The sequence below is a fragment of the Perca flavescens genome, chromosome 10 (genome assembly GCF_004354835.1).
Source record: "Perca flavescens isolate YP-PL-M2 chromosome 10, PFLA_1.0, whole genome shotgun sequence".
Taxonomy (NCBI): Eukaryota; Metazoa; Chordata; class Actinopteri; order Perciformes; family Percidae; genus Perca; species Perca flavescens.
This window is the reverse complement of record NC_041340.1, coordinates 7,133,723-7,150,681: the sequence shown is the minus strand read 5'-3', so window position 1 is coordinate 7,150,681 and position 16,959 is coordinate 7,133,723. Positions and strand designations below refer to the sequence as shown.

Sequence of the window (16,959 nt, the reverse complement as noted above, 5' to 3'; positions counted from 1 at the left end):
GCATTTGCATTTGTGTATTATGGCTGTTGCCTTTGAGTTTGTGTGAGTCTGTCTGCGTGTGGTGGTGAGAGCGCCCTCGGGGTGTATTTACATGCACCATGTTTGGTCACATTTATTAAAGGGAAGGCACAGTAAATCCCTTGGCCCATGCCTATTATGGCGGATACGGTCGCATAGAAATCCCATGTCTTTCACATCCCTCCAGCACATCGCTCCATAGTGCCACGCTGTTTGTATATGGCCTTTTGGCTGGTGGGTGAGGGGAAGTTGTGGGGCGCTAAACGACCGCTTAGCAGATAAAGAATTTTAATGACCATCCCTACATAAAAGCAGGATCCTTTATTCTCTTAAATGGCTCCCATGAATCTGGTGTATAAACCAGAGCCAGTCTTTTGGGTTTTTTTTTCCCCCCTGACTTGATTAATTGAATAATGATCTGTCAATCTCTTGTCATCAAGTTTTGAACAAGAACAAGAAATGAAATGTAACCTGAGGATAAATCTATAAGTCTCTGGCATACAAGTCAAATGGACATTTAGAGCAAATGAAGTCCTGTACGAACACTGATAAGGCAGTGTTAAAACGTGGCCGGGGCATTGCTAGATCACTGTCCAACGCTTGCCACAGTAAATCTTTAATGGGGTCCAATGCTGAAGATTTTCAGCCAGTCTGCAGTCTAGTGGCAACACAGGACATAGCCAAATAAAATATCAGGTTCCTCAAATGAACTTTTAACAGAGCAGTAACATTCTGGATTAGCTCTTAAAAAACTGTGCAGCAACAATGTGGTCTTGCAGAGTTTTTTCCTATCGCCTGTTTTCTCTTTTCCACTCCCTGGTACACTTTAACAATAGCTCGATCTCAATGTTTAATGGCTTTGGTAAGTAATGGGGTTTTTTAAAAAGGTGGTTTAGGTTGGATGATTATCCTGGCAAGATGCATTTTTTAATGATGTTTATTTGCTGTGTTTCTCTGAGGACCCTGACTAGCACATCAAGTTCTCGCAAAGCCAATTTTATCATAACTCGTTGTATCTGTTGCTTTTCTAGTTAAATAACTTGCAGTATGAAATCTGTGTGTAAAAATGTTTGCCCGCTTCCCCTCTTGAGCACTTCTCCAAAGTCATATTTCACATTTATATGGCCGGCGTATGAACATTATAGAGTTGTATTATGAGCGAGTTATACTGCCAGTGTATGTTCTTCACCTCTCACACTGGTTGTGATCTGCTGGTATTGTTGTGTCCCCATGAAATGGAAAACAGTTACAGAACGTTCCACAGATGCACTGCTTAATAGGGATTTCCAAATATTCAACAACACAGCAAATAAAAACACCATTGTAATAAAAACACAAAAGGCACATCACTTCATTAAATTTCACCACAGGCCTAAAATATGAGAAAAGGCAGCACTTTGTGTCTGTCAATATGCTTTCCTTGCCTGCCATGCAAACCGCCAAACCCTATCCGTAACATATGGGGAAGAAATTATGCAAAAGCAGTGAGACGCGGCACTCCATAAATAACTGGCGAGCTGTTTAACATTAGATTTAATTTGACGAATGCCTCTCAGATTGCCGTCTTATTAGAAATATTCTTTTCCCTTTTATACCGGGTACCAGCTTTGAGTGTTCTGCTCAGATATCCCTTTCACTCTCTTGCTTGTTAAGTGTGAGAAAACCTCTGTTTACTTTGTCATGTTTGGCAAACTGTGCATTGGGACAGCTCGCACCCTGCACTCAGCTCCGCCGAGGCCATTCATGGGTGCTGGACGGGGTCGCATTAAAAGAAGCTTTGTTGCAAAGCAACAGGTTCTCAGAGGCAGAAAAATGTCAATTTTGCCTTGATGGCGGCCAATTCTCTCCCCCTTGAGTAATGATGTGTTTTATTTACGCTGTCCCTTCAGAGCACAATCTAGCCGCAGTCCATAAACCGTAATTAACCGTTTAGCCTTAAGCTTCAGGCTACAGATGGACTGTCTAATAAATTTACACATTCATCCGTCTTCCCTAAGTCAACCTGCCCTGGACTTCCCACTTAAATGAATCCGGTTGTTTGGTCATCCCAGCTTTATCCCTGTTTGTCTGTTTTTCGATAAAACATCAGTCAATCATATATTGAAGGAAGAGATTATCTCTTGTGCCAGCAGAGACGCTCAAACTGGCTTCTTAGCGCGGCTTAGACTGAGCAACTCGGGGCAACTCGCAGCCTTTCCCAGGAGGTGGGTGCTGCTGTTTCCTTCAAATCAACCCCCTGCGAGGTTCTCACAGCAGTGTGCGCCCTCATAGCAGCTGCAGCCGTCAAAAAACAGATCGCTTAATCGTCATTAACACATGTATTTGTACCCCCTCCGGTTCAGAAAGTATGGCCACGGCACCTTCTTGGAGGTTAATGTGATTTGTCCGGTGGTAATGTACACTAATAAGGTGCTTAGACCCTGCCATATGTTTGTGCTAGACAATACTTTCTGGGTTGAGAGGCTTACTGAGGAAACTGTCTGTGGATCTTCAGGATGGACGAGGAGGCGACAGATGGTCAGCTGGTCTAGTTTAGTCTCCGGGTCCTGAAAGCTTTTTATTTTGGATAGCAATTATTTCGGGTTATTCGGGGTTCTCCAATTTTCTCCATACGATATCCACGCTGAAACAGACCTCTTAGATCTGAGCTCAGATTAAGCGATAACATATCAGCACACAGAATTGAATGTCATCCCCACCGCCAGTTTAACTAGCACTTTAAGGTCTTTGGGATTATTGTGAAATATCAAACAGAGGATTCTGTTTTGGTTGTCACTGCCCCAACTGTGTCGTTCCCAGACCTGAGGGGAATGTGCTGCGTTTAATTAAATGGAAATGGTGTTTCAAGATTCAATTAAAGCTGGGAGGAATCCTCGTGTGGCTCGAGCGCTTTGAGCTCCCCGGCGGATTCAGTTGCTTTGTGTGAAATGAGGTGCACTGACGCCAGCGACTTTCTACTTTACCCTAGTGTAATGGCTGCTCATAGAATAAAAAAAAAACAGTTATCTGAATACCATAAGTCTGATGCATTCCCATGGAGAATACCCTCAGTCTTGGAGACAGGGTTATCACCAGGACTTAGCTCGGACTTATCCTTTATAGTATCCATACCACTTCAGAGCTCAGTGAGTCCAGCACAGCTCTCTAGGGCAAAACCGACTCATGGAAACACAGTACCACAAGGTCCACTATTTTCTTTACTGATTGAAGGAGCATGCTTCTCTGGATCCAAAACCCATTTCCTTGTGTGCAATAATAACCAAGATGAATTTGGATCAAATATACACACATGCATTCGTCTGGACTGTAAGCGATGAGTGGCATTTGCTTCCAAAACAATTTTCTGGCCACAGCAAAATTGCTTGTGTAAAAGTACACAGTTTGTGCTGATTTTTGAGCGATCATGTTGATAACTCCTCGGCGTGAGGTAAGTACAGATGATGCGAGGCTGTAATCACCAGGAGAGGAGTGTTGGGTCATGGCAGTTTGCTTTCCTAAGTAACCTAAGATTAACCCCTGAAATAAGATTATGCTCATGGCACAGATCTGAGGTGAGGTAGTGCATTGATTGACTTATCTGTTTTGGCCAGCAAGAGATCTACAAATTAGAGGTATGGTAATAAGAATGCAAACACTAGTTCTCTGCTGTCGAAACATGCACAAACAGTGACTGGGATATGTTTTTGTATCTCATTCAGTGATCCCTTCAATTAGCTGTATATGTTTTGATTAACATTTACCTGCATGGCTTTCTTTCATGGAGTCTAATAACATGAATGCTGCACCTTCAAATGCCAGGCAAGTACAACAGGATACATTTCTATGCAACCTTGTAAAAAAAATGTCAAATTTCCAAAACTACTGTAGAAATGTAGAATGAAAAAGAATCAAGGGTCTGGGGACAGGATTTGCCAATGGAAAAAATACTTTTCTAACCACAGTGCATGGCAGCCACCGGTAGGCAGCTGACTTCCCGCTGCAAATTTCCACCAGCTCTCTTTCCATGGCAAAATGATGTCATTTGTCGTGTAGCGGTGGGCCAGATTGTACGCTGCCAGATTTAGGCATATTTCTTCACCATATCCCCACCGGCGCCCCCGCTTACTCTGCTTGAGCCATGGCGCACGAGTTGACACCCACCCCGGCTGCAGTCGTCTAAATCATTGACCCCGACACTCTTCCCTGGGCTTTGCCAGATTTCAGCAAAGACCGTTTGGAGGAGATGCTGGCATTTCTCAGCACTCTTGCAGAGCATTCCTCTCCTGTTGAGTCATTCCCTCCTAAAAAAAAAGAAGAAGGGGATGGGAGGTTATTTTCTACATAATAAAAAAGCGTTCTGGGTTTGTTTTTCTTACTATTACAGGTTTGGTATTCGGTGGAAATTTAAGAATCGGAAACAGACGACATACTCAGCTGCGATGTTGACCCTGTTATTTAGCAGCCGCCGTCGTCTGCATCTTAAGAATGTCTCACCATCACCATAACTATTTGAAACAACTGTCATTTACATACATTTGCATACCTGCCAAGATATAGTGTTCCTTGATGGCTAAATCTGTCAGCCCACGCGATGTAACAAGATACATCTGAACTATTTACACATTGGACAACAGGTTTTGGTGGGGGAGGGGGGGACAGCTGCCAGTGGTTATGTGATATCAGTGAGCCCCAGGACGCTAAGAAGGCACGTCCTGAGGCTGCACAGAGGCGCATGATGCTGCGAGAAGTGATACACCAAGAAAAATGGGAAAAATGCCCCGTTTGAACCAAGGCCTGTCGACGATGGCGGGGTCGGCACAGGTTCAGTGTCACACAGAGCAGCGTCAGGGGGCTCTGGCAGTATTTGAGCGTGATTTAGGTCTTCACAATGGGGGGTTGGGTTCGCTTTGCTCTATGCTTACTAAGGATTAGCTGGAGTAACAGTGTCCTGTGCCTTAGAGTCCCTGATGCGCTTGGTGACAGATGCAATGCAGGTCAAAGGTCACGCAAGAGGCGGTGGAGGAGGAGGTTGTTCATTCTCCTGAGGCAGTAAACAGGTTGTGACATCACATCCTGTACAGAAGTGAAATGCCTGGAAGGAGGGCAGTGTGCTCCACATACACAAGCGCACACACACACACGCACGCACACACACACACACAGGGCTAGCCTTGTAGCTTGGCCTGCTTCCGCTCTTAGTGGGGAAACAATGCTTTTGCCATGCAGCAACCACACTCACTGTAACAGAAGGAATTCTGTTCAGAAAAATATAGCAGCTGGCAGGATGTTCAAAACCGAATATTTTCTTCATTTATTCAGTCTCAGTACAAGCTAATGGATTTTGTAGAAAAAGCCACTTAGCTCCCAGAGCCACTTATGAGCCCGCCAGCTCCAGCCTGCACAGAACATCTTTGATCAACAACAGTCTTAGTGAGTCGCTGACTGTCAACACACACTTTGCCTGGCAGCAGCAGCAGCTCCGCACCGGTTAACTTAAAGTGATACAGACACCTTGCTGGCTCCAATTGCTCCTCAATTAAGAGGATCAGCTGAGGAGAAGCCGTAGCTGTGCTAATCTGTTGCCATGACAACATCCCGAACGATGACTCATGTCAATCCAATCACGTTGCGCACTTGAACGTGTGACACCGCAGGCTCAAGCGTAGGCGGATTAGCCAGCCGCATCCAAGTATGATGTTGATTAAGCACTCCTGCTGACTGCATTTCTTCGGGCACGTAGCCACATATTGTGGTCGTTTGATCACATAATAGCCCAGTGCTGACGCATACCACGATTTACATTTTATGCTCGGATTGGGTTTCCGCTCGCATTCGACACCAACTTTTCCTCTGTATGAATCGGCAATGATTTTGGTGTATTTTGTTTATAAGCAGAATCTTCTTCATTACAAATATTTGTAAAGGTGGAAATACATAATCGCCTCAAAATTCAACATTGCCTACATTTAGTTATAAACAGGTTTTTAAAAAAAAAAGTCAGTTAAGTCTTAGTTGGAACGGCAGAGGACATGACTCATTTTGGTAATGACTCACTAAAGATTACTGTTGTATGGTTTCTGGTGATCTTTTGGGATAAACAATTGATTGTTATTTATTTTGCTTCTGGAATTCAGCTCTGTTTATTCTAAACGTGCATGTTAGCCACTTCTGTTCTGACCAGAAAACCTGGACCCATGACAAGCTTAAGGTCGAATGTCTGTCTGTTTATTATCATCAAGCCAGGCGGTGAAGTGATACACAGTAAACTATCTCAAATCTCATTTTGGGAGGAATCCCCTGCCCTCCTGTAAGAAGCTGCGGTGGTCTCCTGAACCCCACAATAATGTTCAAATTTGTTGATTTCTAAAGAAAATCCTCTTTCTCCTCTCTGCCCACAGGGAGGTCACAGTTTAGTGTCAGCAATCTACCAGCAGCCGCAAAGCTTGTAGGGAATTTCATTTCTTTCTCAGCGACATTGGTTGGTTGGACACTGTTTGTCATACCCTGCTAGCGCATAGTCTTTGTCAAATGTGGATATATCTGTACGCCTCCATGCTTTTTTCTTGTGTCCCTGGCACTGATTTAGAAAATTGACCAGCAAGTCAGGAGGATTCATCCTCTGGGAACCATGAATATTCATACCAAAGTTTACAGCAGTTCATCCAATAGTTGTTGAGATATTTTAGACTGGCCATCATTGCCATCCATAGAGCCATGCCGCTCGCTTTGCTAAAATACCTATCGAAACCTACTGCCTGGACAATAAGTCTCAATGTGTCTAAAAGCAAAGTTCTCGAGAGTGCTCATTTATTTATTTTTTCCCGTTTACTGTCTTGGTGACGTACAGTATGACAGAAAGCAGTCATAATTCATCTGACTTCCAAATGAAGACTTGGCACAAAATATAATAAGTGTGTTGCCCTGTTTTGATCATATTCATAACACAATCCACTCTGGCTGAGCAACAGAGCCATAGTGTCCCTGAAGCTTTCTTTTCTGACTCTCAAACCATCAACACCCTCTTTTCTCAGATTCTTTATGTTTTGATTTTGTACAGCTCCGCATTAAGAGAGAATATTTCGTGGCCACCGTCCAAGTGTTTTTTATTATCTCTTATTAATCCAGGCCCCCACGGTACGCAAGTTCAAGCATCTGATGTTTTCAACAGCTGAGTACACAGGCACAGGGGACACAAGCTTAGGGATTGTGTATGTTTTTATTTTGGGTGTATTATAGTTGACACATTCACATAGATTCCCGAAGAGAGCTGCAGCAGGGAACAACTACAAGTTAGAGGTGGGAAAAGTGCCTCATACAGCTTGCAGATCTCAGTTTTTCTTAATCCTCAGGTGTTCTCCGTCCCGATAAGCAATGTAAACATATGCAAATCATTAAGAGCTCAAAATAACTTACAGGTCTTTAAAGATGTCCCCAAATCCCATATTGTGACTTTCAGAAACAACTCAACACTGAACTTGTGTTTATGTTTGGAATATATATCAGGCTGTGCAGCGTGCCATTTAAGGATGGATTACGAAGGCCAGCTCAAGCAAGATGAGGCAGATGACTCTTTTTTTTTTCTCTCTCTTCAGGTTTTTCTGCATTGCGGCTCGTTTTCATCTGCTATTGATTTAAATCCATCCCCCGGGGCCCAGCAAGCCCCGTTTCGTCACCCGCTCTGGGAGAAAAAAACGGTTGGATTTTTGCTGAAAATAGCACTTCTCCTCACTCAAATTCCACAGACTGACTCGCTCAGTGGCGTGCACCTTAAAATAGATACCTTGCTGTGGAAATTAAATCTATGAGTGTCCAAGACCCCCAGGAAGGACGCCTGAAAGATTTGGTTTCAGAGACATTGAGCCCTTTTGATGTGTTCTGCACTGTGTTGATGTGGCAGTACGACCGATGGAAACGCAAACCAGTGGCCAGAGAAATTTGCCTGCATTAAATGCAGCAGGCATATTGTGGCTGATCCCTCACAGGGGTATGAATTGGTTCAGTGTGGATCTCGCTGCAAATGACAAGTCATGTACAATGAGTGTCTTAAAGTCAAAATGGGAGTCTTAATGCCGCTCACATGTTCCCCTTTACCAGCGCGCTGTGGCACAAAAAGGAGTTCCTAATTCAGTCAGTTAGAAAATTCTCCGTGTTCACGTCTGTCATGTGAATGGAAAGTGTAATGACTTGCTTCTGTGCTGGCCATTGAGGCCATTTCTCCTTCACTTCTTTTAAGTGAAGGAAAAGCAAACCGCTATTGTCACTGATAGTTTTTTTTCCTTTTCTCCCTTAACCTCCAGGTTCTCCGTCTCTGAGCGGAACGGGGACGGTAACCGTTCTGGTGGACGACGTGAATGATAATGTCCCTGTTTTCTCCTCCTCCGCCTTCCACACCACCATCATGGAGAACGCCCCGACAGGGACGGATGTCCTATTGGTCAACAGCTCTGATGCAGATGTTGGCGTAAATGGTGTTATAAGGTACTCCTTTGGCCTTTCCACTTCTCCGGTTCCTTTCCACTTCTTTTTGTCATAATTATTTTTTATTTTTAGTTCTATACTTTTGAAAACTAACAGTCTAACGGCCCTCATTTTGGTAGATTTTACCTCCTTATTCTATTGAAAACATTTGACCCACATAAAAGACATGCTTCATGTCTTAAAATGTCTGTTTGTTTTCTCTTTCTTTTGACCTGGTTACTTTGTCTTTGGAAGGTTTTGTTTTTATGCTTTATTAGATAGTTGAGGCAGAAAATGTGTAACGACATGCAACAAATGTTCACGACCAAAGTCAAACTGGGGACATTGCAGTTCATGAGTTCCTGCTCTGGAAGGCACTTTTAATCCAATTTATACATAAAAATAGGTTTGACTGATCTAGTTATTCTAATCATTCAAGGTGCATATGCAGTGTTTGCAAGGGACTAGTTTAAAAGGACATAATAAAATAAAATTACTACTTCTGTAAAATATTTAATTAATTAATTAAAGTCATAGTTAATTCGCAACTAATCGCACATTTTTATCTATTCTAAATGTCCCTTGATTTCTTTTTGTCCCGTTATTTTTCCTCATTTTAATGCTCTTATCAACATGGAAAAGTGGATCGGCTTGCATTGTGCTTTTGTCGCCTGGCTTTGACGAGGGGGGCGGAGAATTGGCATCAGCTGTGTGCTCGGCCATCCAGTGGTATTTCAGAGTGGAGGTGCTGCCATAGCTCAGTTCACAACGACAAAACACACAGATCACTTTGGTGTTGTCAGTGGAACCATTTGGCAACTTTTTAAAAGTAAACTTTCCATTCAGAATCTTATTGGCATCCATTTCGCCATCCACTCAAAACGTAACGTTAGCCTACTACTCTTTGGCCGGCTCGCAAGCCCAAACAAGTGTGTGCGGCGTGCCTGTTGTTTTGTTTCCGGTCTAGCTAGATCCAGTGTGGTGTTGTAGTTTTTCTAACGTTGCTAGTTGTTGCAACAGCATGTGAAAAAAAGTTTGCTAGGCCAAAAAGAACGTTAATCTCGCGATTAAAAAATTCACGCCGTTAAAATGGGTTTGCATTAACGCCGTTAATAACGCGTTTAACTGACAGCACTAAAAATTACCAACAAAAATAATTACACAAATCATATTTTCCTAAAATACCCAAAACTATAATCTTAATCTTAGATTTTGTCATTTCCTAAATGACTGAATGTTTTACTGAAATTGCATTCAAATGTCCTCTTTAGATTTCATTAAGAAAAAGAAGAAACGTCATAAACCAATAACAGATGACAGAAATCACCTCATTTTGATCAAGTTTTTTCCTGGGACTTCTAAAGGAAACAGTAGATCATTTGCGGTCTATATCAACTTGTACTTCATTAGACAGATTAACGCAGAAACAAAATATGTTGTGTGCATAGGACTAATAAAGCCATTTTTTACAGTCCGGAGGAGATCTATGTAGTTCCAGTAACTACTGTGACTAATCAGGTCAGCTTTACTTTGCTTTGATTCCCTGGTGTGAAAATATCCTTTCAGGGCCAAACAGGACTGGGTTTTGGCTTTCCTCACGCCGTCAGTGAAACGTTTTACCTCATCACCAGCTTTGTAAAATTCCAGGCTGATGTTGCAATTGTTGACAGGAGTTTAGGAGCAGAGTGTAGAGTTTTAGTCAACACCCTAACATATTGTTTGGGACGCGATTCTCAAGCTGGACGACAGCTTTTTCTCACACACTAGCCCGCTCCATGGGGGAGCTTGTAAGAGCCTCTGGCCGGTCTCTCTCAAGCCGGACACTGACTCAAGTCCAACCCCTCCTCTCTCCTCAGTAACCCCACTGGTTGCGCATTGGGGGGTACCACAGTGCGCTCCAGTTTCCCAAAACATGGTAATGAGGATGTTAATTGTCTATGACAGTATGAGTTGTGCCCAACGGGGGTTCCAGGGGGTTCTAGGCCCTTAATGGAGACCAGAACTGGTTACCTTCAGTTATTAGTTTAGATTCTCACAGCCCATTAAATGTAAGTCCCAAACCTGAACTTGTCTCTGGATTGTGTTCAGATCTGTGGACAGTTTATGTTGTTGATGATGTCCAAATAAGCTTTGCATCCACTCTGCTTTCACAGTTGTTCTGTAATTTGTCGTCCCATCTCTGGAGGGGTATGCTTTTTTAAGAAGCCTTTTCAAAATATGCACTGGTGTGTACATGTATGTGTCAGTTTACATTTGTGTCTGGGTCCTGCTTGTGAAACATGATATTAGTGTGGAAGCCAAAGACTGTGGCCCCTCAGTCCTGAAGAGTTGTGTTTTTTATTTGTATTGTACGTGATTTTTGTTTCTTTTATAAATACCATGTTTCCCAATAACATAAATTAAATTCAATAAAATAAATCCAATAGAGGATTCTGGAGTTATCCTGAACCACAGTGGCTCTCTGTGAGTGTGTGAAGTGAAGCAAAAAACAGTGGCTGCATTTGATAGATTATAAAACTGGATACTTTATTCAGTTAACTAACTGATCTGATGACAAGCCAGTACAATGTGGTGACCATTATTGGGCTTATTGTTCTATTTAATGTGCTTTTGTGAAGCTTGAAACAGTGCCCTCTATAGACCACATTGTGACAGTACTTAACAATAACCTTCAGTCAATGGCAGTGCAGCAGACAAATTTAGAAACTGTTTTAGGAGAATGGCTGATGTAACACCTACCAACGGTTAGTATTTAGTATTTATTAGAAACACCTGTAATAACACAATGAGCTCCCTGTAACATAAGATGTGCTCATAATGCAGAAAGTAAAGTAGCTCCACCGAGAAGATGTAATTATGAGAATTTGATGGACTGAAAGAGTGATCATGTGTAATTTCATACTTTTTGGTGTCCTTTCACAATGTACTCACTTATTTGAAACACCAAAAACATAAATATATGCAGGTGCATTAAAGAAAAATCCCTTTATTCACCTTTTCTCTATTTTAATTTTCTTGAAGCCGTTCTCAGCTTCTGTTTAGATCTTGTTATTGAAGCGTTTTTGACTAATACAAATTTAACTTTTCATTGGCACAGACAGAGGAGATTGATTTGCTGTAGACTTGAGCATTTGGAAATTTGTGTATTTGCATTTTTACAGACAGGACTAATGGTAGTGAGGAGTAAAAGCAATGAATGAAAAGTGAAATTTACGATATCTAATCGCCACAGTTTTCTAGGGTCAGGATATTCATGAGAAATTACCTTACAGACAGAATTGACAGAATTGATGACTTTGATTACAACAAATGCAACTCAACTCATCAAATTCACAAAGCTTTCACTGGAACCTGCCCTACTTTATCTTTCCCCACAGCTACAGCCTGACCGGCGGACACGGCCAGTTCTCCATCAACCCGGCTACGGGACAGATTATCACCAGCTCCCTGCTGGATCGAGAGGACAGGGCCAATTACCAGCTGCTGGTTGTGGCAACAGATGGAGGGCAGCCCCAGGGCTTGTCCAGCTCCGCCACTGTGTCCGTGACGGTGGCCGACATCAATGATAACCCTCCCCACTTCCATCACCACCCCTACGTCACCCATATACCCGCCTCTACTGCAGCAGGTCTGTACATGCCTTTCAAAGGTGCTGAAATTATTTGTTCTCACTGTTACTGTGCTCTTAGACCTGGTTTACTTCATTGTCAGTAAATTGCATAATAAAGAAAACTTCTAACTTTAGTCTCAAATTGATTTAAGAAGAAGAACACATAACATATTGAAATAAGCTTTATAATTACAAGAAATAACTTGTTTTAATAAATATGTGTATATGCAGCAGGTTTGTGCATTGTCAGCATCTTAAAAAAAGACTCATTCTCACAAAAACTCATTTATCTCTTTAGGGTCCCTGGTCTTTGCTGTTACTGTCACCGATGAGGACTCAGGTTCCAACGCCCAGCTGCACTACTCTCTGATAGGGCGCAACTCTGAGAGGTTCAAGATCGACCCCGTCAGAGGTGCCATCACTGCCATTGAGAAGCTAACTGGAAGTTCAGAAGTCACCCTTACAGTACGAGTAAAAGACGGCGGAGCTAACCCCAAAACGGACACAACCACTGTGACAGTCCGCTTTGTTACTGGAGGAAACTTCCCTGTCATCAAACTAAAGGAGCATGCATACACGTTCCCTGAGAGCCAGCCCATCAACCACGTTGTTACAACGGTGACTGGGTCTTCTATGAGGGGTGGAGCGTTGTCATATTACATCGCCAGCGGCAACCTGGATTATGCCTTTCATATTGACCAGCTATCAGGCGAGTTGTCTATCAGACATCCACTAGATTATGAACACATTCAGAAATATGTTCTCTGGATTGAAGCCAGAGATCAGGGCTTCCCACCTTATTCCTCGTATGAGAAAGTGGAAATAACAGTGCTGGATGTGAATGACAATCACCCAGTGTTTGATAAGGACCCCTTCCATGCTGAGATACTGGAGAGCCTTTCACCTCAGCGGGTGCTGATGGTCTCCGCTGTAGATCTGGACAGCGGGCCAAATGGACAGCTTGAATACGCTATTATTGATGGCAACAAGGAGAACAGTTTCAGCATCAATAGAGCAACTGGTGAAATAAGAACCACCAGGCCACTGGACCGGGAGAAGGTGGCTCAGTACACTTTGAAAGTCAAAGCCACTGACCGGGGGTTGCCACCCAAAAACACAGCGGTCAAAGTGCTAATCAACATACTGGATGTGAATGACAATGCTCCTAGGTTTTCGAAGATCTTTAGTGCTACAGTGGCTGAAAATGCCCCAGTGGGTTACACTGTTACCAGAGTCACCACCACAGACGAGGACGCTGGCTCAAATGCCATTAGCCGATATTCAATTACAGATACCAGCCTTCCATTTAATATAAATCCAAACACAGGAGACATAACAATAAGTAGGCCACTCAATAGAGAAGACACAGATCATTATATTGTCAAAGTGTCTGCCCACGACTCCGGATGGACAGTAAGCACAGATGTCACTGTATTTGTAACGGATATTAACGATAATGCCCCCAGATTTAGTCGTCCCTCTTACTATCTGGACTACCCTGAGCTCACTGAGGTGGGCTCCCTGGTCACACAGGTGTCTGCCACAGATCCCGACGAAGGGTTCAACGGCAAAATCTTCTATTTCATTCGGTCCCAGTCTGAGTTTTTCCGAATTAACGCCAGCTCTGGAGAGATATTTGTGAAGCAGCAGTTAAAATATCAGAACTCCACAGGCGCTAGTAGTATAAATATAAATCGCCACAGCTTCATTGTCACAGCCTCAGACCGGGCAGTCAAGCCTCTGATGAGTGAAACAACAGTAATTGTAAACATTGTAGACAGCAATGATAACCCACCTGAGTTTGATTCGCCTAGCTACTTTACTCCTGTCACTAAAAGTGTCAAGGTTGGCACTAGACTGATCAGGGTTGTAGCTCATGACAAAAAAGACTTTGGGCTCAATTCTGAGGTTGAGTACTTAATAACAGGAGGAAACAGCTCAAATAAATTCAAATTAGATAAAACAAGTGGATGGATTACTGTCGCCTCCTCCCTCACATCTGAAATGAATAAATTTTTCCTCATTGAAATCACAGCCAATGACAGAGGAAATCCTCCTTTGTCGACGCGAACATCTGTGCGAATTGCAGTCACAGAGGAAAACCACCACACACCTGAGTTCTCACAAAGCCAAATCTCAGCTACTGTACCTGAAAGCCTTGTTGTAGGAACAGCAATAAGGACCCTGTCTGCCAGAGACATAGACAAAGAAATGAATGGCCTTATCACTTACAATATAACCTCTGGCAACGAGAAGGGCCTGTTTTCACTTAACAGTAAAACTGGAGTGTTATCCCTAGCTCACCCTCTGGACTTTGAAGAGATGCAACAACATGAGCTTAGAGTTTCAGCCACTGATGGTGGTTGGATTGCAAAAACAAGCTACGTCTCCGTTACAGTACATGTGACTGATGTGAATGACAACCCTCCTGTGTTTGATCCCGATGAGTACTTCCCCATTGTGCAGGAGAACGTTCCCAGTGGCACCACTGTGGTAAAAATGAACGCAACAGACCGTGATTCGGGAGCTAACACAGTAATGGCTTACGTGATACAGTCATCAGACAGTGACCTCTTTGTTATTGACCCGAACACGGGCACCATCACCACCCAGGGCTTCTTGGATTACGAGGCTAAGCAGGTCTACCATTTAACAGTAAAGGCCTTCAATGTCCCAGACGAGGAGCGCTGCAGCTTCGCCAATGTCAACATTCAGCTGAAGGGAGCCAATGAATACGTACCCCGCTTTGTCTCAAAACAGTACTACTTTGAAATTTCTGAAGCTGCTCCAAAAGGCACAGTGGTCGGGGAAGTGTTCGCCAGTGATCGAGACCAAGGGGATGATGGAGTGGTTTACTACCTCATTTTCGGGAAGAGCAGAAGGAAAGGGTTTGGCATCAACAAGAAAACAGGCCAGATTTATGTCACAGGTACTCTAGATCGTGAGAAAGAGGAAAAGATTTCACTGAGGGTGTTGGCAAAGAATGCAGGAAGCATCCGCGGGGCAGATATTGACGAGGTGTTTGTTAACATCACAATTCTTGATGCCAACGATCCTCCTGTTTTTACCCAAGAACTGTATGACGTGCAGGTAAGTGAAGGACTCTCACCTGGCGGTCTGGTTACCTTTGTGAGTGCTGAGGACTCAGATTCTGTCCCAAGCTGGAGCAGATTTTCATACTCTATTGCTCCTGAGTGTGATAAGAATGTTTTCACGATCAACTCAAAAACTGGCCAAGTGTCTGTGGCTGCAGAACTAGACAGAGAAACAACTCCTGTGTATAATCTAACAGTTCTTGCTGTGGATACTGGCACACCTCCTGCGACCGGAAGCACCACTGTGATTGTGAACCTGGAAGATATCAATGATAACGGTCCAACTTTGACAACCACCTATGCTGAAGTAATGGAGAATCAGAAAGCTGGCATTGCAGTTACAACACTAACAGCGTCTGACACAGATCTACCACCAAACCAAGGCCCTTTCCTATACAGCATTCTCAGTTCTGGCTCTGCCAACAGCTACTTCAGCCTGAGTCAAGCGGGAGTGTTAACCACCAGTCGGGAGATCGACAGGGAACAGATTAGCGACTTCTACCTCTCTGTTGTAATCAAGGACTCTGGTGTGCCTCAAATGTCCTCCACCGGAACAATTCACGTCAAAATAAACGATCAAAATGACAATCCTTCAGAGCCAAGGTCTATGGAAATCTTTGTCCACTACTTTGGGAACATGTTTCCTGGAGGTTCTTTGGGAGATGTCAAACCCCAAGACCCTGACATTCAGGATAGGTTTCACTGCTCCCTTATTCCCCCATCCTCCGGTCTGTTTAATATCCCAACTGGAACGTGTAATCTCAACTCTAAGTCCCGCTCAACAGATGGAACTTTTGAACTAACCATCCGTAGCAGTGATGGTGTCCACGGTTCAGTCAGCAATACAGCCCGAGTCCTCTTCATGGGTTTCACGAATGCCACAGTGGACAACAGCATACTAATTCGACTTCAATCTCAAGGAGTCAAAAGCTTCCTTACCAACCACTACCTCAGCTTCCTACGTATTGCCAACTCTCAGCTAGCAGGACTAGGCACAGGGGTGCTCCTTTATGGAGCATTTGAACTCAACAATCAGACTTTCCTAATGGCAGCTGTGAAACGAGGCCACGGACAATATGTCAACCCCAGTGGTGTGGCCACATTCTTCCAGAGTATCAAAGACATTTTATATAGACAGAGCGGGGTGCAAATAGATGCGGTGGACCATGATCCATGCACACGTAACCCGTGCCAGAATGGAGGCAGCTGCAAGAGGCGTCTCAGTGTCGGGCCTGATATGAAGACAGAAGAAAGTGTCCCAGTGATCCTTGTTTCCAACCACCCCCTGCAGCCCTATGCTTGCAGCTGCAGGCCAGGATACACAGGAGCTCTGTGTGAGACAGACATCAACGAGTGCCAGCCATCGCCCTGCCACAACGGCGGCACCTGCCACAATCTGGTGGGGGGTTTCTCCTGCACCTGTCCTGAAGGTTTCACCGGGATGGCCTGTGAGAGGGATGTCAACGAATGTCTTTCCAATCCCTGCAAGAACGGCGCGCTGTGCCAGAACTTCCCCGGCGGCTTCAACTGCCTCTGCAAATCCGGCTTTGCAGGTACTGTACTATACACGTAGGAGTCACATTTTATGTCTGACCACACAGTTATTCATGTTAGGCTTGGTGAAAAAACACGTGGTGACACACACATACACACACTGACACTCACACAATAATGTGCTCACACACATGACTTTGGGTCCAAGGAAAATATTTGCTTCTGAATGTTTCCAAGAGGTGTTGTAGCCATAGCATACAAGCATGGCTGCCAAAAACAGTTTGTTTTTTGGATTACTAGTTGGGG

General features: G+C 43.7%; 1 protein-coding gene across 1 annotated transcript in view; it reads left to right on the top strand.

Annotated features, from left to right (window-relative positions):
• Positions 1 to 16,959, top strand: part of fat4 (FAT atypical cadherin 4) — a 105,794-nt gene that overhangs the window by 69,941 nt on the left and 18,894 nt on the right. The window contains 3 exon segments of the mRNA XM_028588729.1: positions 8,295 to 8,475; positions 11,832 to 12,082; positions 12,363 to 16,712. Of these exon segments, the coding sequence (XP_028444530.1) occupies positions 8,295 to 8,475; positions 11,832 to 12,082; positions 12,363 to 16,712 (4,782 nt within the window).